The sequence below is a fragment of the Labeo rohita genome, chromosome 24 (assembly GCF_022985175.1).
Source record: "Labeo rohita strain BAU-BD-2019 chromosome 24, IGBB_LRoh.1.0, whole genome shotgun sequence".
Lineage (NCBI taxonomy): Eukaryota > Metazoa > Chordata > Actinopteri > Cypriniformes > Cyprinidae > Labeo > Labeo rohita.
The window spans coordinates 27,647,286-27,665,405 of NC_066892.1; the positions used below are offsets into that span (position 1 = coordinate 27,647,286).

Below are 18,120 nucleotides of genomic sequence, written 5' to 3' on the forward strand. Positions count from 1 at the left end.
CAAACCATTTATCACATACCGGCAGGGCATGTAACAGTGATAACAGATATCATTAGATGTCGCCAAGATAAAGTTAGAAACGCACTTAAATCAACCTAAAGAAGTCATCTTTTCTGCTCCGTGGAAACTTTTCCATTCTAGTATAATATGTTGTTTCACTCAGTGTTTGGTAGGATGTTGAGCTGGTGGTGACGCATGGTTGTGTGGGCCCGAGGCCTCTTTGTGAGGCGAGGCAGTCTGTCATCCACCGAAAACCTGTTTGAGTGGCTGCAGAGATGAAGGAGATACTGGGATCTCACCATAAACAACAGCCACACAAAAGACTTGTGGCAAACATTTCATTAAAGCAACTGAGATTTACAGCGTTGGAGAATAATTCTGAGTATTAGAAGAAAAAAAACAACAACCTTCTTTTGTCATAAAGAAGCATTTAGGTTAGTGTGCGTTTGCGCTCAGTCACCCGCTTTTATTTTTTTTTGCTTAGCATATCTGTTTCTGTTCTGCTCTTGGTGCATTGAACTGATTTTATAGAGGAAGTATTTAATAAGAGGTCTGTTTTTCTCACACTGCTACATTAGGCTGTTTAGGTCACATTGAACCAATTGCAAAATCGTGATGGTTTAAATACGTTGTCCGGTTGTTCTTTGGTTAGTCCAGTTCAGTTCACTCTCTGTAACATCCGGTAACACCCTAACATGTGAGGAATCCCAGAAACTCATCTTCTGTGAACCACAACACGTCCTTAAAAAATATTCAAGACTCATCACAAGCACACAAGACCTGAGGTCGCATTAATTTATTGACTTTTTTTCAGTAAATTATGAAAAATAATTTGCATAATCATTTTTTCTGCTACTTTAAAAACAATGCAACACTAAAATATTCTAATAAGAATTCATATTGAACATAAAGGGAAGAAGATGTAAGTTTTATTAATCTTAGTTGTGACGCTGGACCACAAAAGCATTCAATAAGAGTCCATTTTTTAAAATGTAGAGATTTATTGCAATAATGTATTGCAAGATTGCAATAAAAACTTTTGTTGGAAGAATTGTGAGGAAAAAAGTCCGAAAATTGTGATATAAAAAATTGCAATGTTATTTATTTATTTACTTGTTTATGCATTTATTTATTTGTGACTGTGGACCACAAAACAAGTCATAAAAGTACATTTTTTGAATTTGAGATTTACATATTGATTTACAAAATGTTGCAAATAAGCTTTCCATTGATGTATCGTTTGTTAGGATAGGACAATATTTGGCTGAGATACAACTATTTGAAAATCTGGCATCTGAGGGTGCAAAAACATCAAAATACTGAGAAAATCGCCTTTGAAGTTGTCCAAATGAAGTTCTTAGCAATGCATATTACTAATCAAAAGGTAAGTTTTGATATATTTACAGTAGGAAATTTACAAACATTGAACATTATCTTCACTTAATATCTTAATGATTTTTGGCATAAAAAAAAAACAACAATTTTGACCCATACAATGTATTGTTGGCTATTGCTACAAAAATATCACTGTGTTACTTAAGACTGGTTTTGTGATCCAGAGTCAAGAGACATAAAGACATAAAAGTGCCATATTTCAGCCGCAACAAACAGTTTTAAGTCAACACGCAATGACTGCAGCAGTTACAAAACAACACATTTTACAATCCAGTCAAAATTTTCATTCATGCCAACTTTAACAGGATGCATCTCACATATGTCTTTTAATTGTCTAGAACAATCACCGTTCTTGTGCATCAGGTTACAGGATTTGGCTGATCATAGTGGATGTCCACACAATACATGCTAGGAGAATTTTGTGCCTCAGGGCATTTCTTTTGACTTCAGACGAGGTTTATAGCGTCCCGTTGCATTTTGCCTCAAGCACAATGCTAGTTCAGTAGGCCATTACGTAAAGTTCAGAGACTTATTCCCCTTTGAGCCATCACTTGTGTAATACCCAACAGTCAACTCTAGAGCGAATGACTTTGAATGGGTGATTTACGTGAATAAGAGAGGGAGTACTAGTAATATTCCCTCCACTCTGTGCTAGTTTGGCCCCAGACCAATCCCCTTTCTTTTGGTCTCTGTAAACACAGTGCTCCACTGATACCCTGATCTTTGCCCTCAGAGAGTGAGAGAAACCGAATGTGAATAACCGACTAAACGTCCATAAACCGATGACTGAATGCACTCTGTCATTTGTGTGCGAGGTTTTGTATAGCTCGGTCTGGCAAGTCAGGACAGGATACCTACTCATTGAAGGGTGGAGGAAAGGCCCCAGTCGGGAGGAAAGATGCAAAGCTCTTTTACACCAAGAGCTTTGGGCAGTTATTTTCCTGTAAGCGTACCAGAGTGTAGCTTCCTTCCTCTACCGCCTCATCTATCTGTGTTAGCTAATACTTATTTCACACAAGAGACTCTGGGTTTCTCCCGTTTCCTTTTAAACGCTGCAATGTCAAGGAAGACACTGGAGGCTGTAATAAACAGCCAACATATGGCCACTGGATTTACTGCTGTCACAACCCCCTCGCCTCGTTTCAGACCTTTCTGCTGCTTCTCAGTTCTAGTCGAGCACATTTATATTTCCTTTCCTTTTATAAAAGCAATTCAAGACCTCTTCCCACCAGGTAGCTGAGAGTCGACGCTACGGGCTCGCAATATCTGTTTGCTTTTGAAGTGCACGTGTCACTTTTGGCAGTTTGGCTCGGAGCTATTGTCTGACAGCCATCCTCGCATGACTCTGTCATTTGCATCCCCGAAGCCAGGCCAATTACTTTAATAAGAGCTCCTACTGAATACAAGCTTGAACTTTCGGCATCTTATAAGGTTGCCAAGGTTTTTGACTGAATTGTGCATTGGCAGCTTTGTGGTTGGAGTGGAGGCTTTGGCTTCAGGCCCAAGTTTTAAGGTAAATTTAGATTGGGAATGCTTCTCTAATAAATAGTCAGGTGCTATTTGCACTTGGCAGCATCATATGCGTGTCTCGTGGTACAGTAGAGGGAAGGACAAGCCATCGATAATTTAAAAAAATGTTCAGCTGAAACTAACTTTTTGTTGCACTGATTGGTCATTTGTGACCCTGGACCATAAAACCAGTCTTAATTAGTGTGGGTTTATTTGTAGCAGTAGCTACCAATACATTTTATGGGTCAAAATGATTGATTTTTTTTTCTTTTTTGCCAAAAATCATTAGGATATTAAGATCATGTTCCATGCATTTATTTAGTAAATTTCCCACCGTAAATATATCAAAACTTAATTTTTGATTAGTAATATGCATTGCTAAGAACTTATTTTGGATGGCTTTAAAGGTGATTTTATTAATATTTAGAATTTTTTTATTTTTGCAGGATTCCAGATTTTCAGATGTATCTCAACCAAATTATTGTCCTATCCTAACAAATCATACATCAGTGGAAAGCTTATTTATTCAGCTTTTAGATGAATTTGATCCTAGCATCACAAATATGTTGGCCATGAATGTTAAACCAGTGGTTTTCAACTTTTTTTTTGTCTCACTCTAAGGTCCAATTCTCACTATTCTAAAATAAGACATACCTTGACATATTTTCCTTTTTTTAGCTAATTTTAAAGCTTTAAAAAGTCTGGTTTAGACTGATTAGACTACCTTATTGCGATGCAAGGCCTGCACAAATGCACACTTGCAGAAACAATCATTTGAATGCCTAGCATATTAGTTTAGTAAATATTTAATCTAATTTTGTAATGTCTCATTTAAGATTTTCCAGTGGTTAAATCTAATGGCTTATTCCAGCCAACACCCTGTTGTGAAAAGTTTTTTTCGTTGGAAAGAATTGTTTTAATATTACTAATTTTGATTAGCATTATTAAAATAAGTAGTTTTGTTTGTTTTCTGTAAGCATTTACATTTGAAGATGTTTACGTAGGATGAAAGAGAAAAAGCAGTGAGGGACAGATGGAAGACGAAACAAGATGGAGAGAGACAGGGAGAGGGAGCAGCGGAGGCATTCTTGCTTGCTCGGTTTGGCACCGTGTGAAGACTTTTCCACCCTTGTGTGCTTCTGACTGACACACAAACGCTCAAAAAGCTCACATACGGTCATACGCGAACGCACACGCCAGCATGACCGTAACATATTCTGTCCTCATAGTCTCCCAAAATCACCTCTGTGCTTTCCCACAGTTTCTCTTTTGTTTGACTTGTTTTAACAAGGATGTGCAAGAAGCTCTTTCTGTCGTGTGTGTGTGTGTGTGTGTGTGTGTGTGTGTGTGTGTGTGTGTGTGCAGGAAAGTGAGAGTGATGGGTGGGAACAGATGTAGTAACAGCAGCCCCCCAAACTCCCTCCACCCCCACTATCTCTCCCGGCAAGGGAGCGAGAATCTTATGACAAGTACAGCTCTCTCTCACTCACTCTCGGCCCAAACCCCCACCCCAAATCCTTGCACAACTCGAAACCTGCCCTGCTGTTGTGTAATCCCTTGTCTTTCTACCTCTAATCATCAACAGAACCCTGCAGTATCTTACTCGGCTTTCCACACCCATCTCTACAAATACAGGTTTTCCCTCCTCTCCCTTTTCTCACCGTCAACTTCTTGTTTTCAGCATCTTTCTGGTTTTCTCTTGAATTGATGATACTTGTTTGTCCCCCGCAACATTCATCAACTGTTTTTAATTTTCTCACGAAAAACGCCCTGCCCATCATGCAAACGTCCTATCAGAGGAGAGGTGTTATCTTGTGTGATTGGATGCTTGTGTATGGCTTCCATTCACTTCAAGTTTTAAGATGATGCCTTTTATCTTTGTGAAAAGTTTTACTGATCCTTTCATATAAACTAGCAAAAACTATAGAAAAGCAGATTAAATTCTAGTTTTAAAACTGTTTAATGTTGAGTAAAAAGTAATAACTTTTTCCATACAAATTGCCATCATCAAAAAGTCTTCAAATGTCTGTCAAATTATTATTTTTTTTAAACCTCATGAGTTTTTCATCCATAAATATCATTGTTTTTAGAGACCATATGACATTTTACAACCTGAGCTAACTTGCCTTGTCATGAAAAGTTAAATTAGCAGATATTTTAAGAGACTTAAGACACATTTTTTTGTCTGAAATCAGATGAGTAGGTACTACATTGGAACAAACTTGCAAACTATGAATGTGTGTAGTATTAATGAAATTTGGACGAACTATGCCCAGCATCTTGTAGTTGGGCCTATTTGACACCTTTTGCACATTTAAACCTTGTCTTTTCACAATTTGATAACTATCCAATCACAGAAAACACTTGAAGTGGCCAAGTGTAAATAGCCCCGTTGTCATGTGACCTACCAGATTTGTCATCACTTCATTGGAAAGTAAAGTGTCTGTCAGATGCGCACTTCAGAAGAAGTTGATCACCGTACCTTCTCTTTTTAACAGGGTTTGTACAGATACTGTAAAATAAAATTCCAGGACTTTCCAGGAAATAAAATAAAAATATACTAATAAAAAAAATGGCAAAAATAAAATGTAGCACATGCAAAGTATTACTACTAAAATATTACAAAGCATACTACACTTTTACTATAGTAAAACCACTGTTATTTTTTGTTACTTGTATTTGTGTATACTACTTTCTTTTTTTCTTTTTATAACTGTACTGCATTAATGGTTCAATGTTTTCTACTGTTTAAGAGGGAAAAAAAAGATGATGAACAAGTGATTTGCGAACCCGCACCGAATTCCCGATCTGAGTCAATTGATTTGCAGTGTGCGCTCCAAAGCTTTGATCTAAAGCAAAAGATTTGCGAACCCGCTTCGAAATTACAGTTTAAATCAAATAATTCACAACGCACGCTCTGAAGTCCCAATCTGAATTTGATTTCAAATGGTGTATCATGAATCTTTTGATTTGAATCATTCATTTCGCTAAATGATTCACAAACCCATTCCAATCTAAATCAAATGATTCACAATATGTGATTATGTGAAGTTCCAGTCTGAATCAAGTGATTCATGATGCACGATCTGATTGGAGGGCTTCGAAATAGTGAATCATTTTGTGACGCAATGGTTTAGATTCAGAGTTTCAAAAAGCTTAGTTTCATCCATCACAGTAAAAAAAATTGTTACGAGCGATGTCGAAAATGAATGGCTCCTTTAATTTGATCTGTTTTTTGCTAGTGAATCGCTTAAAATGAATGATCAAAGTCACAATTTGAATCAATCCAAGCGGTTCCAGCGTAAACAACTCAATTGATTTGGTTCATCTGTTCCTCTTTTTGCATCTTCAGCCATGTTTACACAACACTGCCAGTACTACTACTTTCATAGCTTGATTGTTTTCTGACATTAACTGAAATAAGGTATATTTTTTGAATTTCACATTTGCCTGTAAAGATATGTGCTTATTGACAGAATTAAACACTTATTTTATAGATGCATTGTTTTTAAATAATTCAAGCACTTTTCAAAAACCTCTTCAGGATTATTTTCAAGGGTTTTCCAGGCCTTAAATTTCAAAAAGTCAAATTCAAGTACTTTCAACACTTCAAGCACCTTGTACGAACCCTGTTTTAGGAAAACTACAATTTGAACAGTACTGCTTTTCATGTTTTTCTCCTACTATACAGGCCACAGCATCTGCAGAGGTTTTTTCTATGATATCATTTCTCAGTTTGTTTTTATTTGTTGTCATTAAAGTGAATTTAAGTTGATGAATGTGCTTGTCAACCCTCTCTTTAGTTATTTTGAGGAGTAAGGACTCTCCGTATTTAGCTGTACGTGTATAATCGAGCGTGTTCAGTACTTGGCTAGCAGGCTGTTTTTGGAGGAATTTGGTTTACCTCCATTTGGCCACAAGGCGTATGTGAAGTGTCTGTTGTTGGTGCAGATTTGGCCCCCCTGATCATATCTACCATGTTGTTATGGTCCAGCCAGCAGCAGATCCTGTTGTCCGACTGCCTCGTCACACACCCAGACACACACACGCTCGCATTCCCTTATCCTCTCTCCAAAAGAGGAAGCGGCCCAGACCGAAGAGAAGCTTCCTGTGTGGCTGTGGATGGGAAATGGCAATTAGCAAAGAGAGAATCTTGTTCTTTTCTCCATCTTTTTCCCCTCCCAAATCTTTGCCGTTCCAGCTCTCCCTCCCGTTTTTTAACACATTAACAATCTCTTTTACTCATTAGCACACTTATTAAATCATAACCACCACTTAGAGTGCTTTTTGGACCTCAAGCATCTCCCCTCAGGAATGAACCCCTTATGACCTTCTCCTCTTAAAAGTGCTGTTTAGACCCCCCTGCTCACCCAGATTAGCATCTACAGCCATCTGCCATGCTGGCGCCCACCAGCGCAGAGATTTTCCTGTGTAGTTGTCCAAAAATTGGATGAAACCAGTCATGGTTTCATAGGCTACACTTATGATGTTGCCAGTTGTTTCAGCCAGTCAGATCTGTTTTTTCGCTAGAAAGAGAACACAGAATGAAACTTCATAGTTCATCGTGGTATCACGCTTTGTTTTGATGACGCTCACACACTTGCGTTGTGCATACGCGTGTGGTCATGAGACGGGCGGACACGCTCCCCTCACTTGTGCTCTCCAGACAGGTGCTGGAGCCGTAAAGCACAAAGAGAATGCGTGTGCTGTGCCTCATCTAGAGAACACACGTTATGTTCCACTGACTCTACCAAGTACTCTGTGTAGTGCACTCGCTGAACAATTTTCCATTCTTCCAATCGTTTTAGCCCTCAGATGCTTTAGAAGTAAGGAAGCTGCTCTCTAACTATCAGTTTTCAGAATGTCAAGTTACTGTAAGATACCAGCTGTTCTTCCAGTGCACTCAAAGCACCCTTTGTTTATTTGCATACCTTTTATTTCCTTTTTCTCCATAGTTATGGAAAATTCAACAGAGGAGACAAGAACAGAATCTGCAAATTGCACCCGAACTAGGGAAGAGGCGGAGCAAAGCGATGAGCGCCAGAGCCCCGCCCCCACAAGAACGCACACAGGTAGGTCTGTCTGTCTGTCTGTCTAGCTACCGATCCATTGTTCTACAGGTCATTTTATCTATCACTCTATTTTTTACTCTATCCATATATGTTTCTTTCTGTCATTCTATCTGTAGTTCTATCTAATGATGGACCAATAGATCATTCTTTCTATCCGTCTATTGTTCTATCATCTGTCATTCTATCTATCCATCCACTGTTCTATCCAACTATCACTCTATCCATCTGTCATTCTATCATTCTGTCCACCCGCTGTTCTTTTTTTATCATCTATCGTTCTATCCATCTATCATTCTATCCATCCACTTTTCTATCATTTATCGTTCTATCCATCTATCATTCTATCCATCCACTGTTCTTTCCATCCAACAGTCATTCTGTCATTTATCATTCTATCATCTATCGTTTTATCCATTTACTGTTCTTTCTATTTAACTATCATTCTCTCCATTCACTGTTCTTTCTATCATCTGTATCCATCCACTGTTCCATTCATCCATCTATTGTTCCATTTTTTTTTTTTTGTTCTAACTACTGATCTATCAGTCCATCATTTTCTATCCATCTGTTGTTCATTCTATCACTCTCTTTCACTCTATCATCTGTCTTTCTGTCTGTCCATTGTTGATCCTGTTGCTCTATCCATTTCTTTCTATCCATCATTCCTCTTATCCATCACTTCATCATCTTTCTATTCATCATTCATTCTGTCCATCCATTGTTCTTTCTATCCAACTATGATTCTATCCATCCACTGTTCTTTCTATCATCTATCGTTCTGTCCATCCACTGTTCCATTCATCCATCCATCGTTCCATTTTTTTTTTGTTCTATCTACTGATCTATCAGTCCATCATTGTTTCTATCCATCTGTTGTTCATTCTATCACTCTCTTTCACTCTATCATCTGTCTTTCTGTCTGTCCATTGTTGATCCTGTTGCTCTATCCATTTGTCTTTCTATCCATCATTCCTCTTATATCACTTCCTCATCTTTCTATTCATCATTCATTCTATCATCCATTGTTCTTTCTATTCATCTTTCATTCTATCCATCCATTGTTCTTTCTGTCATTTATCGTTCTATCCATCTATCATTCTATCCATCCACTGTTCTTTCCATCATCTATCGTTCTATCATCCACTGTTCTTTGCATCCAACAGTCATTCTCATTTATCATTCTATCATCTATCGTTTTATCCATTTACTGTTCTTTCTATTTAACTATCATTCTATCCATCCACTGTTCTTTCTATCATCTGTATCCATCCACTGTTCCATTCATCCATCCATCGTTCCATTTTTTTTTTGTTCTAACTACTGATCTATCAGTCCATCATTTTCTATCCATCTGTTGTTCATTCTGTCACTTTCTTTCACTCTATCATCTGTCTTTCTGTCTGTCCATTGTTGATCCTGTTGCTCTATCCATTTGTCTTTCTATCCATCATTCCTCTTATCCATCACTTCATCATCTTTCTATTCATCATTCATTCTGTCCATCCATTGTTCTTTCTATCCAACTATGATTCTATCCATGCACTGTTCTTTCTATCATCTATCATTCTATCCATCCATTTTTCTATCATTTATCGTTCTATCATCTATCATTCTATCCATCCACTGTTCTTTCCATCATCTATCGTTCTATCATCCACCGTTCTTTCCATCCAACAGTCATTCTGTCATTTATCATTCTATCATCTATCGTTTTATCCATTTACTGTTCTTTCTATTCAACTATCATTCTATCCATCCACTGTTTTTTCTATCATCTATCGTTCTATCCATCCACTGTTCCATTCATCCATCCATCGTTCCAGTTTTTTTTGTTCTATCTACTGATCTATCAGTCCATCATTGTTTCTATCCATCTGTTGTTCATTCTATCACTCTCTTTCACTCTATCATCTGTCTTTCTGTCTGTCCATTGTTGATCCTGTTGCTCTATCCATTTGTCTTTCTATCCATCATTCCTCCTATCCATCACTTCATCATCTTTCTATTCATCATTCATTCTGTCCATCCATTGTTCTTTCTATCATCTATCATTCTATCCATCCACTTTTCTATCATTTATCGTTCTATCCATCTATCATTCTATCCATCCACTGTTCTTTCCATCATCTATCGTTCTATTATCCACCGTTCTTTCCATCCAACAGGCATTCTATCATCTATCATTCTATCATCTATCGTTCTATCCATCTACTGTTCTTTCTATCCAACTATGATTCTATCCATCCACTGTTCTTTCTTATCATCTATCGTTCTATCCATCTATTGTTCCATCCATCCACTATTCTTTCTGTCCATCTATTGGGTTATCCATCCACTGTTCTATTCATCCATCCATCATTCCATTTTTTTTGTTCTTTCTACTGATCTATCAGTCCATCTGTTGTTCATTCTATCACTCTCTTGCACTCTATCATCTATCTTTCTGTCTGTCCATTGTTGATCCTTTTGCTCTATCCATTTGTCTTTCTATCCATCATTCCTCCTATTATCACTTCATCATCTTTCTATTCATTCTATCCATCCATTGTTCTATTTATCATTCTGTTTATCAATGTATTGATCTATTAATGACCATTCTTTCTATCATCTATCATTCTATCAGTCAAACACTTTTACTTTATCATCTTTCTCTCTATCCATTTTTCCTTATATCCATCTTTCCATTTTCGTTCCTTCTATCATTGCTCTATCATCTGTCTATTTATCATCTGTTGCTCATTCCTTCTGTTTATTATTTGTTGTGTCATTCTATCTGTTGATCTATAGATTCATCGATCTTTCAACCCATCTATTGTTCTATCCATCAATCCATCCATCATTTGTTTTCTGTCTGTTGCTCTATATATCATTCTATCATTCATTAAAATAATACAAAGAAATTAAAATATCCACAGAGGGTTCTGCCAGTGTAGAGGAGGAAGCAAATGAATGGGAGAACAGACAGAATGGAGTAGACGGAGAGATGGAGGTATCAGACGGAGTGGACCTGTCTTCCATTAACTCCATGATGAACACTGTGATGAAAGCAGCTCAGCTTAATGGCAGCGTAGACTCCGCCCACACCACGCCCAATAAGGTGCCTGTCAAAAGCCCCAGCACCAATCGCAGTGGGAGAAAAATCCAGGTAAGAGATTATGAAGAATAAAAGTAAAAATCGCATACATACATGATACATGTGAGATTAGTGAATAAACATGGATTTACATACATAAACTTGTGAATTATATAGTGTATAACAACAGGAAAGTAGAAGTAAAACAATGATTAAGGTTAACTTATTTTTATAGATGTTTCTTAGTATTTTGTGCAGCAGAGACAGTGCTGATGTCATTTTGCGGTCGGAAACGAGAACAGTTTGTGGTTATAAAACAAAATATATTTATGATCCAAACTCAACACTGATTCATAATCTCAAAACAAACTCACACTGACTCAGTCCACGAATGAGCAAACCAGGCGAGCCATGGCAGTGTCCTTGGCTGCTTTCCAATTCACATATTTCTATTATACAAAAGTTTGCACTTTGCTGCTGATGAGAAAGTTTTAAATATGTAAGCAGAGAGTCCGCCATTGTGGCTTATTACCACGTCATAAAATTGTGTAATGTCTATTTTAGGTTAATGCATTTAAAATATTTTAACATACTATGATGATGGAACATACTAATTTTAATCTTGCACACTATTTCAGATTAAAGTTAACTGGGATGCAGCTCTAAGTAATGAATAGCTGCTGCTTGCATACGCGTGTTATTGTGTTTAGAAAGTAGTACAGGTGGGAAGGACTTTATGGATGCAGCATCCTGCTTTTAAAACGGAAAGTGACAAATGGTCTTCTGGCATCTCAATCCACCTTTTGTCCGCCCGGCTGCATCACATGGCTCCCATTAGAGCATGCAATTCATCCCTTAACACTCCGGTGTGGGGCAACAGGTGTCGCTTTTAACCCCTTAACACTTCTGTGGAAGTTTAGTCTCTGAAGTTTGGGGTCCACAGCGCCCATCCCCCTTATGTGTGTTCCTACCACTTTTGAAAAACCAGTTTTAATGTTTGCCTTTAAGATGATTTATATCTAGAGAGCAGAATAGAAATGTGAGTGTGTGATCTTTTAGCCAGTAGGCAGTGTTTCACCTGGAGAGGCCGTAGTCTTGTTCTCAGGCCTCTTTCGCTCCTTTTGAGGAAAAGTAAAGAAGCTTACAAGGCGTTGTGTAATTTACTGGATTAACTGAGAATAAAGAGACGCGCCAAAGTACAGAACACTGCAGACAGGTACTGCTGAACACAAACAGGCTCAGACAAAATGGATAAAAAAGAAAAAATTGCTAACAGGTGTTTGCTCAGGTGTACCTTATGAGTTGTAACTGGTGAAGAAACAAAAAAGAGAAAAATGCCTTATAGCATTTACATCCTCTTTTTGAATCATCCACGGATATCAACTTCAGTTCAAGTTCAAAAGATTTGTTTTGTTTTGTTGTTTAAACCCTCTCTTATGTTTATCAAGGCTGCATTTATTTGATGAAATAAATACAGCCTTGTAAATAAAATAAATGTACTTTATTCCTGTGATCAAAGCTGAATTTTTAGCATCATTACTCCAGTTTTCAGTGTCACATGAACCTTCAGAAATCATTCTAATATTTTTTTAAGGTTCTAAAAAGAACAGCAGTTTTTTGTAACATTGTAAAAGTCGTTACCATCATTTTAAATCAATTTAATATATTCTTACTGTATAAAAGTATTAATTTCTTTCAAAAAGTCTTACAGAACTGTGCAGAAAGTGTTTTAACCCAATTTATGACCTGTGGACTTTATTTAAGCAGGTCATTATGACTCAGTGAATCGTGGCGATGAAATGAATGGGACTTCCTTATATGACAAACCTATCACTGCCAGTTAAGGTCAAAAAGCAAACGCTGTCTGTGAATGACACTTCCCCTCATAACACGCTGAATGATAAATACGGTCAGCTTGAGCAGTCGGCGCTCGCTGGTCCTGAACTGAAGCCAAGAGAGTCGCAGAAGGAAAACAAACCCTGCATCAGCGTACCACTGGAGGAAAAGGAAGTGCTCTTCTCTTCCTAGAGATGTTTTTGAAGATTCCAGTCTAGTTTAACCACTTGTGTGTTTGTGGATCACGTGGTTGTCTATTTAGGGCTGAATTTGTGATGACTCATGCACCGCCCTTTTTTTTTAATATATATATTATGAGATAGCTAGACATTTCTTTTATGACATCATATGAGTATGCATACAAGGCATTCTGTCACGTGACAGCATCAGATCTGTTACAACAGGAACTGGTCTCACTGAACGCTGTGTTTGCATTTAAAGGGATAGTTCACCCAAAAATGAAAGTTTGGTCATCATTTACTCACACTCAAGCTGTTTCAAACCTGTGAGGATTGTGGGTAACCAAACATTTGTTTGTCCCCGGTAGGGATCGAAAATGGAGAAAGAAACTCATGCATGTTTGAAATAACTTGAGGATGAGTAAATCATGTCAGAATTTAAATTTTTGGGTGAAATATCCCTTTAAAGATCTGACGTACTGTCAGTAGAGAGGAAGGCAGTGTGTTTGCTGTCAGTTTACACAGATTTCCACTCAGGGAGAAAGAGGAAACAGCTCTTGCTCCCTTAAGAAGCTCTGCGTTAAATGCGCAATCCCCAAAACATAATTGCATGAGGAGAGAATTTGATTTAAAATCTAAAGAACAGAAGATGTTCAGATTCATGATTGTCATCTGTATTAAAAATGCACCCATTCATGTAAAAAATAGCTGTATTGCTGTGGTGTATGTGTAACAGTGAAGTGTTTGTGCTCTGTGGTCGTGCAGCAGTGACTGATGTAGTTCCTGGGGTTGAGCAAGTGTTTATTTAACAGAGTGAATTTAGCTCAGTATCTCACTCATACAACATGTTCTGACAAGACATTCAAGGTCGAAAGACAAGGCCTCATTCCCTGCCTCCTGCATATGGGTTTTTACCCACGCTCCTTAAATTATTACTGCGCGTGAAAAGTGATGACCACAAGAATTTATATAAAAAGATAAGTTTTTGTTTATTAATGTAAAATTACAATATTGTGAGTTTTATTAATATGTTTTGTGGCTTTCATTCCATTAGCTTTGAGATTAATCAACACTACTGTTTAAATTATGGGGTCAGTATTTTTCTTTTTTCTTTTTTTTTTTAAGAAATTATACTTTTATTCAGCAAGGAAGCATTAAATTGATCAAAAGTGATAGTAAAGACATTTGTGTTCAAAATTGAGATTGATACATCATCTGAAAGCTAAATAAATAAGATTTCCATTGATGTGAGGACAATAGATACAACTATTTGAATATATGGAATCTGAGGGTGCAAAAAAATCTAAATATTGAGAAAATTGCCTTTAAAATTGTCCAAATAAAGTTCTTAACAATGCATATTACTAATCAAAAATCACATTTTTATATATTTACAGTAGGAAATTTACAAAATATCTTCATGGAATATGATCTTTACTTAATTTCCTAATGATTTTTTGGCATAAAATAAAATAATTTTGACCCATACAATTTATTTTTGGCTATTGCTACAAATATACCCCAGCGACTTAAGACTGGTTTTGTGGTCCAGGGTCACATTTATGATGCTACAAAGAATTTCTATTTGTGACCCTGGACCACTAAACCAGTCATAAGGGTCAATTTTTTTGAAATTGAGATTTATACATCATCTGAAAGCTGAATAAATAAGCTTTCCATTGATGTATAGTTTGTTAGGATGACAATATTATAATAAATCAGGAATCTGATGGTGCAAAAAAAATCAAAATATTGAGAAAGTCGCCTTTAAAGTTGTCCAAATGAAGTTCTTAGCAATGCATATTACTAATCAAAAATTAAGTTTTGATGTATTTACAGTAGGACATTTACAAAATATCTTTATGGTCTTTATTTAATATCCTAACGATTTTTGTCATAAAAGAAAAATCGATAATTTTGATCCATACAATGTGTTTTTGGCTATTGCTACAAATATACCTGTACTACTTAAGACTGGTTTTGTGGTCCAGGCTCACATTTTATATAAATGCTCTATTTCAAATAAATATTCTTTTGAACTATTCGACAAAGTATTAATTTTTCCACAAAAGTATTAATCAGCAAAGCTATTTTCAACATTGATAATCAGAAATGTTTCTTGAGCAGCAAATCAGCATATTAGAATGATTACTGAAGGATCATGTGACACTAAAGACTGGGGTAATGATGCTTTGATCACAAAAATACACAGAAAATACTTATTTCAAATTGTAATAGTATTTTACAATTATACTGTTTTTACTGTATTTTTGGAGCAAATAAATGCAGCTTTGGTGAGCAGAAATTATGGTACTGGTTGACAAAATAAGTAAACAAGTAAAGTAAGTTAGTAAATAATTTGACAAAATAAACTACACATAATGTATATATAAAATATTTGTTTTTAAGTGTACTTTTGGTGTGCTTTCAAGTCCCCAAAACAGCTTTTGTTTCAACAAGATGTCAAATTTGCATCCTCGCCAAATCTTGTGCATTAAAACATAAGCTTTTGTTGCATAGTATAATACAATGCTATGAGATTTATAACTACATACATTTCATCTCATATTTGTTTTAGGAAGCCAAAGATGAGAGCGGGTGTATCGTCTGTCCTCTGTGCGATAAGAGCTTTCAGACCCAGCACCAGCTCACCATGCACATCCGCCAGGTAACCCATGCTTGTTCAGTCAGCAAAAATTGCAGAAAGTCAAGAGCATTTTCAGAATACACTTAGACAAGACAATGTATTGAAGAGCTTGGCCTGTAATGTTAAATAACTTATTGAGCTAGCTGACCCAAATGTCTTTTTTTTTTTTTTTTCCAGCACAACACCGATAGCGGGACTTCGGACCATTCTTGCAGTATCTGCGGGAAGTCTCTGAGCTCAGCTAGCTCTCTGGATCGTCACATGCTAGTGCACAGTGGAGAGAGACCCTACGAATGCAGTGTGTGCCATCAAACCTTCACCACCAATGGCAACATGCACAGGTTAGTCAGGGTTTTCAAACAAAAAAAAATGAGCAAAAATGTGTCACTTAGGTTGAAGATTTTGATTTGCACAACATAACTGATTCTTAACACAACTTTCATAATGTGAAGAAAAGGATGAACTTTTTTTTTTTTTTTCCACCCGTAATTAAAGTGTAATTATCAAGTTATTATTTTGACTAAGGATTGAGTGCGTGATTTCATTCACGCACACCTTTGTGAACAGTTGAGTATTCAAACTCAACTTGTCTTAAATGCGGTGATAAATAGCGGTGAGTAATTGTACGTGTGTGATTTAAGGGAAGGGAGATGTGCAGGAGTAGCACGACCATCCGCCCTGATGTGTCGTCACACCTTCTGTTTAACTGCTGAATGAGCTGTAATCCTAAGCTTAGAGCTGACTTTGTGTCGTGGTGGATTTAATAAATGTTTGTTTGTGAGCAAGCAAAATGAATCATAGGCTGTCATTTGTGAGTGGTGCAAAATGTGCCACCATGGGTGGTTGCCAGGATGTTGCTATAGTGTTTAAGTGGTTGCTAGTCCATTTCTATGCAGTTGCTAGAGTGTTCTGAGTGGTTGCTAGGGTGTTCTAGAGTTGCTAAGATGTTTTAAGAGGTTGCTGTGGTGTTATAGGGTTGTTAAGGTGTTTTAAGTTGTTGCTGTGGTGTTCTAGAATTGGTAGGGTGTTTTACCTGATTGCTAATGCGTTGTAGTACAGCTTGTTAGGGTGTTTTGAGCGGTTGCTAGGGTGTTCCGTGGTTGCTAAGGTGTTTTAAGTGGTTGCTATAGTGTTCTAGAATTGCTACATGCTGCGTCCGAAATCGCATACTGCTTAAGTAAGTACTACATTTAAATATGAACGTACTACCCGACCGGTAAAAAGTACATTCTATATAGTATGAACGTGGGTAGTATGAATGGAATTCGGACGTACTACATCCGCCATATTGATGTTGTCATGTGTCATGCGTCGTCACAACAGCGCGAAAATTTAAAGAGACTGCTCTACTGCACGAACAATGTTCGGCGTTTTAACGTTGATTGGACAGACAGCTCAGAGAAGGCGTCGGTCAGCTGCTCGCAGATCACGCCTTCATAGACAGCTTCTAGATTATTTATCAAATAACGTTTCGATTTACAATGTTTAAACTTTCAATAAGTCATCCGTTTATTTAGATTGTGTTAAACAAGTGTAATTTAATCACAATAAACAACGTTTTTTCCTGAGGTACTTACACTTGAAATGAGCCGCGTCTCCACTTTCCGCCATTTTTCGAATATGACGCCTCCTCTCCCGGAGCCTCATGGGATAGGAAAGTGTCCATGGTATGCGTACTACAGAACTCGGGCGGAAGCAGTAGGTCATCCGGGTACTTCTCGCCTACTGAATTTCGAATACTATGAATTCGGACATACTACTCGCCTCGCATACTGTTTTTCGCGTACTATATAGTAGGGAAGTATGTGATTTCGGACGCAGCAACAGTGTTTTACCTGGTTGTTAATGCATTGTGGAACAGCTGTCTATGGTGTTTTGAGTGGTTGCTAGGATGTTCTGTGGTTGCTAAGGTGTTTTAAGTGGTTGCTATGGTGTTCTAGTGTTGCTAAGGTGTTTTAAGTGGTCGTTAATGCATTGCTATACAGCTTGCTAACATATTTCGAGTGGTCGCTAGGGTGTTCAGTGGTTGCTAAGGTGTTTTAAGTGGTTGCTATGGTGTTCTAGGATTGTGAAGGTTTTTAAGTGGTTGGTATAGTGTTCTAAAGTGGCTACAGTGTTTTACCTGGTTGTTAATGCTTTGCTGTACAGCTTGCTAGGGTGTTTTGAGTGGTTGCTAGGGTGTTCAGTGGTTGCTAAGGTTTTTTTTTTTTAAGTTGTTGCTGTGGTGTTCTAGAGTTGTTACAGTTTCTTACCTGGTTGTTAATGCACACCGGTCCATCTTGCTATGGTGTTTCAAGTGTTTGCTAGGGTGTTCTGTGGTTACTAAGGTGTTTTAAGTGGTTGCTATAGTGTTCTAAAGTTGCTACAGTGATTGTTAATGCATTGCAGTACAGCTTGCTAGGGTGTTCT

The 18,120-nt window shown here is 37.3% G+C and overlaps 1 protein-coding gene across 3 annotated transcripts in view; it reads left to right on the forward strand.

The window, feature by feature from the left end:
- rreb1a (ras responsive element binding protein 1a) overlaps positions 1-18,120 on the forward strand; it is a 55,913-nt gene that overhangs the window by 25,598 nt on the left and 12,195 nt on the right. For all 3 annotated transcript variants that reach the window (XM_051097546.1, XM_051097547.1, XM_051097548.1), the window contains 4 exons: positions 7,860-7,976; positions 10,892-11,121; positions 15,643-15,732; positions 15,889-16,052. In XM_051097546.1, the coding sequence (XP_050953503.1) occupies positions 7,860-7,976; positions 10,892-11,121; positions 15,643-15,732; positions 15,889-16,052 (601 nt within the window). The remainder of the gene's footprint in view (positions 1-7,859; positions 7,977-10,891; positions 11,122-15,642; positions 15,733-15,888; positions 16,053-18,120) is intronic.